Consider the following 13,003-nt stretch of genomic DNA (forward strand, 5'->3'; position numbering starts at 1 on the left):
TGAGCTTGTGTGTGCAAGTGGAGAAAGAAAATAACATACATTAGTTAAACTTACAAATCCATGCTTGTCGGAGATGTTGTGTCAGCTTGAGCTTGTGAAAATTGACTTTTGACAGCCACTTTTCACCAATCCGGCTACTGGTGAAAACCGGACTGGTGAATACATATTTCAAGAAGAGGGAGGAACACAGGGTGATGTACATGAGTGGAGGAAAGTGCACACAGGTGGACTATATCTTATGTAGAAGGTGCGATCTGAAAGGGATTGGAGACTGCAAGGTGGTGACAGGGGAGAACGTAGCTAGGCAGCATCGGATGGTGGTCTGTAGGACGACTTTGGAGACCAAGAAGAGGAAGCAAGTTAAGGCACAGCCGAAGATCAAATGGTGGAAGTTGAAGAAGGAAGACAGTTGTGTGGAGTTCAGGGAAGGGTTAAGACAGGCACTGGGTGGTAGTGAAGAGTTACTGGATGGGTGGGCAACTACTGCAGAAATAGTGAGGGGGACAGCTAGGAAGGTACTTGGTGTGTCATCAGCACAAAGGAAGACAAGGACACTTGGTGGTGGAATGAGGAAATACAGCAAAGTATACAGAGGAAGAGGTTGGCAAAGAAGAAGTGGGATAGTCAGAGAGATGAAGAAAGTAGACAGGGGTACAAGGAGACGCAGCGTAAAGCAAAGAGTGAGGTGGCAAAGGAAAAGGCGTATGGTGAGTTGTATGAGAGGTTAGACACTAAGGAAGGAGAAAAGGACTTGTACCGATTGGCTAAACAGAAGGACCGAGCTGGGAAGGATGTGCAGCAGGTTAGGGCGATCAAGGATAGAGATGGAAATGTGCTGACAAGCGAGGAGTGTGCTGAGAAGGTGGAAGGAGTACTTTGAGGGGCTGATAAATGAAGAAAATGAGAGAGAGAGAGAGAGAGAGAGAGAGAGAGAGAGAGAGAGAAAAGGTTGGATGATGTGGGGATAGTGAATCAGGAAGTGCGATAGATTAGCAAGGCGGAAGTGAGAGCAGCTATGTAGAGGATAAAGAGTGGCAAGGCGGTTGGTCCAGATGACATACCTGTGGAGGCATGGAGATGTTTAGGAGAGATGGCAGTGGAGTTTTTCACTAGATTGTTTAACACAATCCTGGAAAGCAAGAGGATGCCTGAGGAGTGGAGAAGCATACTGGTACCAATTTTCAAGAATAAGGGTAATATGCAGAGCCGTAGCAACTACAAAGTTATAAAGCTTATCAGCCATATTATGAAGATATGGGAAAGAGTAGTGGAAGCTATGTTAAGAGGAGTGGTGACGAGTGAGCAGCAGTATGGTTTCATGCCATGAAAGAGCACCACAGATGTGATGTTTGCTTTGATAATGTTGATGGAGAAGTACAGAAAAGGTCAGAAGGAGTTACATTGTGTGTTTGTGGATTTGGAGAAAGCATATGAGAGAGGAGGTGTGGTATTGTATGAGGAAGTCAGGAGTGGCAGATAAGTATGTAGGAGTGGTGCAGGATATGTATGAGGGCAGTGTGACAGTGGTGAGTTGTGCCTTAGGAATGACAGATGGGTTCAAGGTGGAGTTGGGATTAGATCAGGCAGGAGTCTCCGTGGATTATGATGTTTGTGGATGACATTGTGATCTGTAGCGAGAGTAGGGTGCAGGTTGAGGAGAGCCTGGAGAGGTGGAGGTATGCACTGGACAGAAGAGGAATGAAAGTCGGTAGGAGCAAGATGGAATACCTATGTGTGAATGAGAGGGAGGACAGCAGAATGGTGAGGATGCAAGGAGTGGAGGTGATGAAGGCGTATGAGTTTAAATACTTGGGGTCAACTGTTCAAAGTAGCGGGGAGTGTGGAAGAGAGGTGAAGAAGAGAGTGCAGGCAGGATGGAGTGGGTGGAGAAGAGTGTCAGGAGTGATTTGTGACAGAAGGGTACCAGCAAGAGTTAAAGGGAAGGTTTACAAGATGGCAGTGAGATAAGCTATGTTGTATGGTTTGGAGACAGTGGCACTGACGAAAAGACAGGAGGCGGAGCTGGAGGTGGCAGAGTTGAAAATGTTAAGATTTTCAGTGGGAGTGACGAAGGAGGACAGGATTAGGAACAGTTTATATTAGAGGGACAGCTCAGGTTGAACAGTTTGGAGACAAAGCAAGAGAGGCAGGATTGAGATAGTTTGCACATGTGCGGAAGAGAGATGCTGGGTATATTGGGAGAAGGATGCTGAATATGGAGCTGCCACGCAAGAGGCAAAGAGGAAGGCCAAAGACGAGGTTTATGGATGTGGTGAGGGAGGACATGCAGGTGGCTGGTGTGACAGAGGAAGATGCAGAGGACAGGAAGAGATGGAAACAGATGATCCCCTGTGGTGACCCCTAACAGGAGCAGCCGAAAGTAGTAGTAGTAGTTTATTGTTAGCTGTAGCTCAAGCAACATGGTAGAAGCATATCGAGTAGAGACAATATGATTAAAGGCTATACTTCACCAAACGGAATGGGAGTTGTATGCTGCACAATTCTCTATTCAAGAGGAAGGATGCTGTGTATTTTTTGTTGCTGAAAAGATTCGCTTTGCATACCAATTTAAATATTTAGCAAGGGTTCACATTTTGTAAGCCCTGCAGATAAGTGCCATATGCACATTATAGCCTACTGTGCAAGATCCAACGTGGTACACTTATTTTGCAACTAATTAAAAAGTGTAATTCAATTTAAAGCTGCAGCGTGACAGATAATAATACAATGGCTTAATAGGGACTTCCAATTATTAGTTTGGAGTGAAAATACATAGTGTGAAATCCATCAACCATGGGCAGGTGGGGAAACGCAACTAATCAGTGCATCTGTTTAGGATGCAGAACAATATGGAGCTCCCGTCACGTGATGCCAAATGTAGGATATGGAAACGTGGGAACTCTTGACCTTGAATGATTTTCCGTGAGAACAACATGGGGCCGACAGTTGCAGTTTGTCATCCCATCTTTGTAGTCAAACTGCTCACCTATGCAAGGGGCCACATTTCAGATTCAAGCGTTCAGTTTCGAAAGAAGGAAAACGATAGCTTGGCGAGGGGATACATTATGTAAATCAGATTGCACCTATACGGATGTCGAACCTTGACTATTCCCTGAATAAAATTCTGGTTTGTTGATAATGAAGCTGTGGCGTCATAGCTGTCAGTCAAGCAAGCGAAAAGCTTAGAAACTCGGGTCTTTAGCTGAGGAAAGGAGACTTGCCAGCTTGTTTAGGACGCGGGAGACATGAAAACATTCACAACTATTTTCAGCATCTCTCACTTACGGACAAAATAATGAGGCAGAAATCCATTTTAAAAATACATACATTTGAAAGTTTATTCAGAAGTCAGACGTCAGTAGTGAATTGTGAACAATGTTATTGAAATCCAAGGTTACAGCATTCTATAACATGGCCTATACAATGATAATGCCGAAGGAGTTAGTTGTATGTGCACTCCAAAATAAAACTTTAACCAGTAAAATCAATGATAGGTATTCACATACCAACTCTTTACAGTCCCTGTCAATTCAAAACCTACAAGCCCTTTTTTTTGGAATATAAATGCCAGTTAATCTAATGTCATGTTAATATAAAAAGATGCATGATAGAACACGTACAAAAAAAAAACTGAAATAAAATAAATTCGTATATACAAACCTCTGTACATAGTGGGAATATTGATATAAAAAAAAAAGGGATTATGTTTTTATCAAGCTATGCGCTCTCATATTTTGAGAACCGGTCAGTTTTGGATAGCCGTTGGTCCAAGCGTGTCCTAACACAATCTCGCTTCACTACAAAGTCTTGAAGTGGCATGGAGCGGGTCATAGACAGCATCAACAAACTCAGTGACTACTTAGCTGTGCAACACTTTTCCTATGACGGACTGCATCATCGTCACACTGAGGGCGAGAGAGAGGAGGGTTGGAGAAGTTGGGCTCGAATGAGGTATTCGTCTTTGTCAAGCTGGAGGAAGCGGAGAGGAATGCGTGGGTAAAGAAAAAAAAAAACACACAACAACAAAACCAACCGCTTCAGGGGAGGGTGGTTTGATTGTTGATGCTTTTTTTGTTGTGTCGTCAGTGGGTTGTCTTGGTTGTTCTTGACGGCAGTCTTTGTTCATTGTACAATCCCTGAATCGATGGAGGCCTGTTTCCTGGTGGTCTTGGGCGGGGGTGGTGGAGGGGTCTTGCTGGGCAGAGGAGGAGGCATGTGCTGTGAACAGATTTAAAGAAATTAAAACTTGAATTAAGTTTTTTTTTTTTGTGGCATGAAGGCAAGCCTCAGGCTGTCACTGTTTTGCCGGCATTTTCTCACTAGGATGCACTTTAGATGTGAAAGTAACTCAGTTAAACAAAAGAAGTAGAAAAAAATATATAACCTTTTGACATTATCACTTGAATTTAACCCCAATCCAACACACTGGCATCCAAAAACCCAGGACCATTAAAGTGTCCATATCACCCATCCTCATCACATTCTACAGAGGCACCGTAGAGAGCATGCTGACCAGCTGTATCACGGTCTGGCATGGGAACTGCAAGGCCTCTGACCGCAAATCCCTACAGCGGATAGTGAAGACAGCTGGAAAGATCATAGGAACTGCTCTCCCATCCATCCAGGCCATCTATGATGCACGGTGCACCCGGAAGGCTCCCGGCATCATGAAGGACCCCACCCTCCTACCCTCTGGCAGGAAGTACTGGAGCATCCGTGCTGCCTCCACCAGACTATGCAGTAGTTTCATTCCTCAGGCTGTGAGGTTCCTCAACAGCCTGAACACTTAGACCTTCCTCAAAATGACTTGTTGACCATCTTACTCACTGTCCGTGTCAGGTGTGCTTGTGATGTTTAGGGCTGTCAAGTAATTTTTGATTTTAATGCACTTTTTGTTTTTAATATTTATTGCGTGTTGTTTTTATGTGGCACTGTGGTCCGTGTGAAACGTCATTTTGTTCCCCTGTATGTGCGAGACATGCATATGAGCCAATGACAATAAAAGCAGTCTAACAGGCAGGTCGCTTGGTACGTCCTTGTGTCAGTAAACTTGGTATTTGCCAGGGGCTGTAGTCAGAAGCTGCTGTCATCCCAGCACTGAACATCTGCTCTAGCTACATTACTGTTTGCCTCCTGCCGCAATATCTGCAGTGGCTCTGTTTTACTAGCTGTGTTTGGGCCGTGACGGCGTATAAATAAGATTAGTTAACCGAGTGGTGAGGAGAGAGGATGGCTAGCGTGACTGCAGTGTGTGGAGAAGAGCTGCTTATTAACGGCGGGAGAGTTGCTGATGGATGTGAGGGGTAAAGTAATCATCCAATCAATCACGTCTCGGCTGTGTGTGTGTGTGTGGGGGGGGGGGGCTGGGAGGAACGAGGATAAATAACAGCTGGGTGGATGGGCAGGCGTGGACACTCGCAACTAACTGACAGACGCCTACACACACACACACACACACACACACACGAAGCAAAAGCAACCACATACTGTTCAACACAACTAGGACAGTACACAAAAGCAAACAAAAACAGAGACATACACAAACACGTACATGATCTTCTTTGCATGCGGGTGGGGATCGCGGTTGATCGGGGTCGTCAAACTCAGCGGCGTGTGAAGTTTGAGTGGTGCCAGTCTGCCCCTCGCGGTTAAGGAGCTGTTGTGTTTGGCCCCTGATTAAAAACACCTACCCTGTGATGTGGTGGCGGCGGCGGAGGCGTCGTTGGAGTCGTCACATCCTGATTATCTAGCAGGTTGCCGTAATCAGCCGTGTTCCCTTTCACTGGCAGCGGAGGCGGGGTCTCGCCTTGCTTGTCGGGGCAGCCCATCCCGTTCAGGTCCAGACCTGTGGGACAGAAGGGTGGTCATCAGCTCATTCACAGGAAATTACTTGAATTTGGATTACTGGCCCCGGTGTGGTTCTGATCAGCCGGCGACAACAGGATTTACTGATTTTCATGCAATCCGGTAGGGGAGTGCTATGATGTCGGTGTTGCTTCTAAAGCAACACAGATGAGGACACATGATGCAATGCTTCAGTACGTCGGATCAAACTGAGCATCACCACGCACCCGCTTTGGGAGTTAACGCGGCGTAACCGTGATGCAAGAGCTACAACACAGGCATAAGCCAGAGGGAGATGGGGAGGACTCTCTTTCTCGACAACAAGGAAAGCGAGAGAGAAAGGGAGGGTGGAGCTGATAAAACATGCTTCTAGTGTGGGCGGGAGACAACAGTTGCTGTGTCCAGAGAGAGAGAGACTGCACTGCCGACTCCACCAGACTTTTGCAGTTTTTTAAGTGCCCAATTATGTGAGTGAGAGTGAGTAAATCAAGGGTAGAAAAGAGTCAGATAGATAGATAGATAGATAGATAGATAGATAGATAGATAGATAGAAAGAACAAAAGACAGAGGGAGAGAGAGGGACATGAGGAGGACTAGTTCTCACTGGATACAGTGTGCAGGCTGAAGGAGGCCTTGCTCCTCGGGGTGACCGGCGGGGGTCCTGGCGAGGAGCATATGGAGTTGGAGGAAGAAGACGGGGGTCCGGGGGAAACCGAAAGCCGTCGGTCTCCTCCCAGAACGTTGAGAACTTGACTCTTTGGCCTCTGGGGCCGCAGGGGGCTGATCTGTAGGAACACACACACATGCAGGCACGCACACACACATAAACACATGTACAGATATGCAAAAACACATGCGCACCCATACACAACACAGACATGTCAACAGGAGTATATGTGGTCAGAGCACATCCTCCATTACTGAACATTCAAAACAAGACAAAGTAAATTACATATTGAACCAATAAAGCCAGTTTAAGGAGTTCCCCAACAGCATTCAATGTGCGGCAAACCAATGGATCTAAATTGTAATATAACAAAGGGGAGATCGATAAAATATCATTTAAAGGAGAAAATTGCTTTCACACCTCCTTTGGGAATTTTGTCTGTATCTCCATAAGTATATTAAGCCTGTTTTTTGTATTCCCAAAGGAGATCCCATTTAGATAAATGCAGTCGCCGGCTCTCTATGTCTTATTTGTGGTTAAAAGTAATTGTTTGCATGCAAGGGTGCTTTCTCTCAGCTTCATTGTGACTAAATTTTAAATATATAAAAGATGTCCTTGGGGCTAGTTCAAACTGCAAGTTAACAAACAACTTTATAATTGGCAAAACTCAAACAAAACCTCCCACAGGGGATATACTGGAAATAACACACTAACACCGTTCATTCAGGCAGATGATTTTAGTTAAGTTTTTTTTTTTTTAAGATTAACAGAGCACTCCCGATCACCTATCTAGTGGGGAGATTTCAGCTTGTCGTCGCCCATTTGTGTGTCTATGGTTTTTATTTTATATTACAGTGCTTGGTGCACTGTGAACGAAGGTACGTGCTATAAAAAAAAAATCCCATCGGCAAAAATGGCCGACTCTATTGTGAGGACAGCCATCGGGTACTACTAAGGGTGCGAGACCTCCAAGAAGCTGCACCACTACTGGGGGCTAAACTCAGACCCATCTGTTAGGATGAGGAAGGGGAGGTGAGTAACACAGACAGAGGAAAAGGAGGGAAACATGAAGACGACATAGGGAAATGGAGAGTCGAGTAGGTGAGCCAATGGATACAGTGACGAGAAGTGTGTGTGTGTGTGTGTGTGTGGGGGGGGGTGAGAGAGAACAGAAAAGGAAGAGAATTAACTTTGTCAGTACCGTCTCTGACAATATGACAGCCTCGGCCGGCTGCATCGGGATCTCCGTGGTCTTCATGTCCTTGTCGAAGCTCTCCTGATGCTTGCTGTTCCTCTTCTCCTTCTTCTTCTCTTTGCGCTCCCTCTCGGGCTCCTCTCGGTCCAACTTGTCCTGAGACTTAGTGTGCAACTTCTTTGGCAGGAGGGGCTCCAGGGCAAAGCTGGACAAGGGAGCGGTCAAACAACAATCATCTTATTGATGCTGTGTGTTTTTTCTGTGGACTTACCAGTGATTTACTAACCGGGGCTGCAGGGTCAAATCCTGCAGAACTCAGATGAAGGCATTACAGTGAAATCTGGATTGTGCCAATGTGACTATGTAGAGAATTATATTTTGATTTTGAGATAATTTATTGATCCCTGTAGGGAATTTATGCTCTGCATTTAACCCATCCTAGCCATGTAGCTAGGAGCAGTGGGCAGCCATCGTGCAGCGCCCGGGGACCAATTCCGTTTGTCTTGCCATGCCTCGGTCAGGGGCACAGACAGGACTATTAACCCTAACATGCATGTCTTTTTGATCGTGGGGGAAACCGGAGCACCCGGAGAAAACCCACTGCAGACATGGGGAGAACATGCAAACTCCACACACAGGATGACCCCCAAGGTTGGACAACCTCAGGGTTCGAACTCAAGACCTTCTTGCTGTGAGGCAACAGCACTAACCACTGCACCACCAGATCAGAATAGTTATGAGTAAACCTTAAACTTGGCCAAAAGTTAACACACCAAATGAGGCGGTACTGTGGTAACCCTGCAAGAGGAGTGAGTTGTGTAAAAAGGTTGTGGTGATGCGACTCGACAGTGTTCACCATGAACAGATAGTCTGTAGTTAACAATACCAAGGTATGCAAGACCAAGATACGTAACATAAAGATTCACAAAATCAGGAAAATCAATAGTACAAATATTGGGTGTGCACATCCTCGCAAATGTGTGGCAAAAAAGTTGGGACTCCATATGTGTTGCCAACGATGAAACCTCTGACCTACATATCTAAGCAAGAGCCAGACATATCTAAACAAATCCAATAGGTTTCCATTACAGCAACGTTGATCAAATTGGACTTCTCTCGATGAGAAAATGCACTTAAAGCAATAAGCGCTCTCCGCTGCTATTCATCAATTTTAAACAAGCTACCAATCGTACACAATCAGTTGGACCGGTGAAATAACCCAGGGAACCGGTGGGAAATCTCTAGCTTTGAGCTCGCCTGTGTGTGTGTAGACCTGTGGAATAGGTAGGTTTTAAATTACAGCAGCTTTGATTAAAAATGGCTCCTCCTGGCGAGAAAATGTGTTTGAAGCAATACACACTACTCACTGCTATTCATCAATTTTGACCAAGCTACCTGCTGAGATAGAGGGGCTGTCAGTCTTCGAGCTTGTGTTGTTGGGATTTTACATCTAGAAATGGTGAGCAAAGTCTTACCCATCTGAGGGAGGCCTGGATGGGGAGTTGTCTGAGGAGATGGAGGTGACCGAGGCAACCGACAGCGGCCTCTGTGAGGATGGCATGGTGAAGGAGCGCACCATGGAGCGAGGACGAGAGCCCTTCCGTTCATCTGCTGCTGGCTGATAGAAGGCAAATAAATAAATAAATAAATAAATGCAGACACACACACACACACACACACACACACACACACACACACACAGGAATGAAGAACTCATCCACTATCTGGGAGTACAATGGTAAATGGTTATCTTAGGTTTTAGGACAAACTAGACTTGAAACAAAGGTACGTAAATTGAGATCTTAACCAAATGATCATCATGAGGCAACCATCAATCAATATGAAAAATATTTTCAGATTAGCATTAATTTCTGTATTTTCCCATTGAACTAGATCATTCTCTATAATTTACATAATTTTTTTTTTTTAACACTTTATTAATCCCTCATGGGGAAATTCTTCCTCTGCATTTAACCCATCCTAGCTGTGTAGCTAGGAGCAGTGGGCAGCCGCCGTGCGGCACCCGGGGACCAACTCCAGTTCTTCTTTCCATTGCCTCGGTCAGGGGCACAGACAGGAGTACTAACCCTAACATTTTTTTTATTTTTAAAAAAAAATTTATTTCTGATTTTTCCCTTTTTTCTCTAAATTTAGTGGCCAATTGATCCCTATTTTAATTCAAACACCCACCCTCGTATTGCATGCGTTCGCCAACTGCATCTCTCCGGCCGGCAGTCTCGAAGGAGACGCTTCCCCACTTTCGTGACAAGGCGAATCCAAGCCGAACCACTGATTTTCCGACACACACAGAGACGCATTCACATGACGAACACAAGCCGACTCCGCCCCCCTCCCGAAGACAGCGTTGCCAATGATTGCTGCTTCATCGAGTCCGGCCATAGTCGGATCTGACGAGACCGGGGCGCGAACCCCAGTCCCCAGTGGGCAACTGCATCGACACCAAGCCGATGCTTAGACCGCTACGCCACCGCGGACCCCGTACTAACCCTAACATGCATGTCTTTTTGATGGTGGGGGAAACCGGAGTACCCGGAGAAAATCCAGCGCAGACACGGGGAGAACATGCAAACTCCACACAGAGGACGACCTGGGATGACCCCCAAGGTTGGACAACCCCGGGGTTCGAACCCAGGACTGTTCTTGCTGTAAGGCGACAGCGCTAACCACTGGGCCACCGTGCCGCCCGACACTGCTTACTTTGATTTAAACTGTGATTTTACCAAATAAAGATCCTTGTCAGCCCTAAAAAAAAAAAAAGTGGGTTAACTATGGTATGGAAATAAAAAAAAGTGGGTAAACTGTGCTTATGTGTGTTTAACATCCACTGAACCACTGGTTGTCATCTACCAATGCCCCCTTCTTCTATAATAGTCTGTTTCTGCCACTTTTCACAGGAGAGTAGGTGGATTTGCAGAAACAGTTCATAATAATGAACGCAATCTCAGTAAAAGTGAAATTAAAAAGGCCAAAATAAATGGAGTTGCACTGGTTGTACTTTTATACCTACACTGCGTGCACTCAACACAGCTCACTTATACGTTCAAAGGCCTATAAAAAAGATAAAAAGGCATGAAACAAATGCTGTGTGTTGCTGTCTTTATGTAGTCTATGTGTATGTAACGTGTATGTGTGTTTTAAATGTAAAACCGTTGCTGTTGTGCTGAGGTACAAAACCTAAGTGAGCATGTATGTAAATCTAGAACAGTGAAAATAAATGAACTCAATCAGTTACTTAATCAATTAATGAATTAATCAATTAATGACAGTCATCCTGGTGTTCGCTCTCTTGGACAGTGAATTTTTTTTTGGATATGTTGGATATATGTGTTTTGTAGTATTTTCGTAGTTTGGGTATTGGTGTTCTTGTAGTTTTTGGATATGTGTTTTTGTCTTTGTGTTGCACTGCTGTGGGCTGGAGAAATTATATTTCATTTCATTGCATGTGCGCAGGTGCGTGGAATGAAATGACAAATAAATGTTCCTGAAAACTGATTGATTCAGGTTTACGAGTCTGATTCGGGTCACCACAGTCCTTAAAAACGACCCTCTCTCTCTCTCAGGCCTGTTAAAGTCAGTCAGATAATTCACTGGTATGTAAGCGCTCTATAATCAGTATAATCAGCCGAAAGTAGCAGTAGTGGTACTCCTGTCTGTGCCCTTGACCGAGGCAGCTGGAGTTGGCCCCCAGGGGCTGCACGGCGGCTGCCCACTGCTGCTAGCTACACAGCTAGGATGAGTTAAATGCAGAGCGCAATTTCCCTACGGGGATCAATAAAGTATCTCAAACTTTCAAAACTCATCTCTCAGTGACTGTTTCAACTCAATAAAGTATCTCAAACTTTCAAAACTCATCTCTCAGTGACTGTTTCAACTCTGAATATAGTCAAACGAACACAAACGCACAAGAATTGTCACATTATCAAATAAAAAATAGGTGCAAAACTACATGAAACGACAGTTAAATGAACTAAAAGTAATCAAAATAAGACATGGAGAATGAATGATTGGAGTAAGTGAAGGGGGAGAATGGATGAATAAAGAACTTATTGATGAATGAACAGCAATGGCTGATTACAGGAATAAGAGACAGTTTGTTCATCAAGTCTAAACATGACCAGCATAGCAATGAGCACGAAAACCTTATTTTCTCCCTGCGTGTGGGTTATACAAATATAAAAGAATAAAACGTGCTACACAGGACATTGAACAGCATGTAATTCAATATTCGGACACTGCAAATCATGTGTAAGATATGGATCTTTGTTCAAGAATTTGGTCCATCTCCCAAATTCCCTTTTTTAAAAGTATATTAACACAAAATGTTGCTGGTGTAAAAATATTTCATTTTTTTTGGACCCCTCCCCCCTTTTCTCCCCAGTTGTATCGGTCCAATTACCCCACTCTTCTGAGCCATCCCGGTTGCTGCTCCACCCCCTCTGCCATTCCAGGGAGGGCTGCAGACTACCACATGCATCCTCTGATACATGTGGAGTCGCCAGCTGCTTCTTTTCATCTGACAGTGAGGAGTTTTGCCAGGGGGACATAGCGCGTGGGAGGATCATGCTATTCTCCCCCAGTTCCCCCTCCCCCCTGAACAGGTGCCCTGACCGACCAGAGGAGGTGCTAGTGCAGCGGCCAGGACACATGCCCACATCCGGCTTCCCACCGCAGACACGGCCAATTGTGTCTGTAGGGACACCCGACCAAGCTGGGTAACATGGGAATTCGAACCGGTGATCCCCGTGTTCGTAGGCAACGGAGTAGACCGCTACGCTATGGGTAAATATATTTCTGACGTGACGACAAACTCCACAGACCCATTCATTCAATCCTCTGAATGCAAAGATGGTCTTGAACCTGGGACCATCTTGTATCTGTGTGTGTGTGTGTGTGTGCGCGCGAGTGTAGTCAATGCTTCAGTAGCCCCAAAAGAAAAAAAGGAGTGACCAAATAGGACAACAATTACCACAACATGGCACACTGGTAAGCCACACACACATACAAACACACTGCTTCAGTGTGTTTGTTTGCTCTTGAGCACTGCTGCGCTCATCAGGGAAATCATATCCCCTTCTTTGCTCAAATGTCTGAAGAGATGCTTGTTTTCAAATGCTGCAAAAAACCTTTCTGAAATCACTTGAGTTAAAAGAAAAAAAATGTTTCAAATCCTTCCCAGCAGACTTAACCACAACACAGTTTTGTTCACTATTTTGTTTTAGGAAATGCTTGGTTCCTTGTGCAAGCACAATGAAATCTGAAATAAAATCGAAAGAGCT

The 13,003-nt window shown here is 45.0% G+C and overlaps 1 protein-coding gene across 2 annotated transcripts in view; it reads right to left on the reverse strand.

Annotated features, from left to right (window-relative positions):
- Nucleotides 1-3,311: 3,311 nt before the first annotated feature.
- Nucleotides 3,312-13,003, reverse strand: part of dock1 (dedicator of cytokinesis 1) — a 350,480-nt gene continuing 340,788 nt past the window's right edge. Inside the window, exons 48-52 of one of the 2 annotated variants that reach the window (XM_056297765.1) lie at nt 9,182-9,324; nt 7,713-7,911; nt 6,449-6,629; nt 5,691-5,845; nt 3,312-4,218 (exon numbers count right to left, since the gene is read on the reverse strand). In XM_056297765.1, coding sequence (XP_056153740.1) covers nt 4,123-4,218; nt 5,691-5,845; nt 6,449-6,629; nt 7,713-7,911; nt 9,182-9,324 — 774 coding nt within the window. In that variant the 3' untranslated portion in view covers nt 3,312-4,122. Of the gene's footprint in view, nt 4,219-5,690; nt 5,846-6,448; nt 6,630-7,712; nt 7,912-9,181; nt 9,325-13,003 lie in introns of those variants that run through there. The other variant, XM_056297766.1, reaches the window with a different exon arrangement.

This window comes from Lampris incognitus, chromosome 17 (assembly GCF_029633865.1).
Source record: "Lampris incognitus isolate fLamInc1 chromosome 17, fLamInc1.hap2, whole genome shotgun sequence".
NCBI classification, from domain to species: domain Eukaryota; kingdom Metazoa; phylum Chordata; class Actinopteri; order Lampriformes; family Lampridae; genus Lampris; species Lampris incognitus.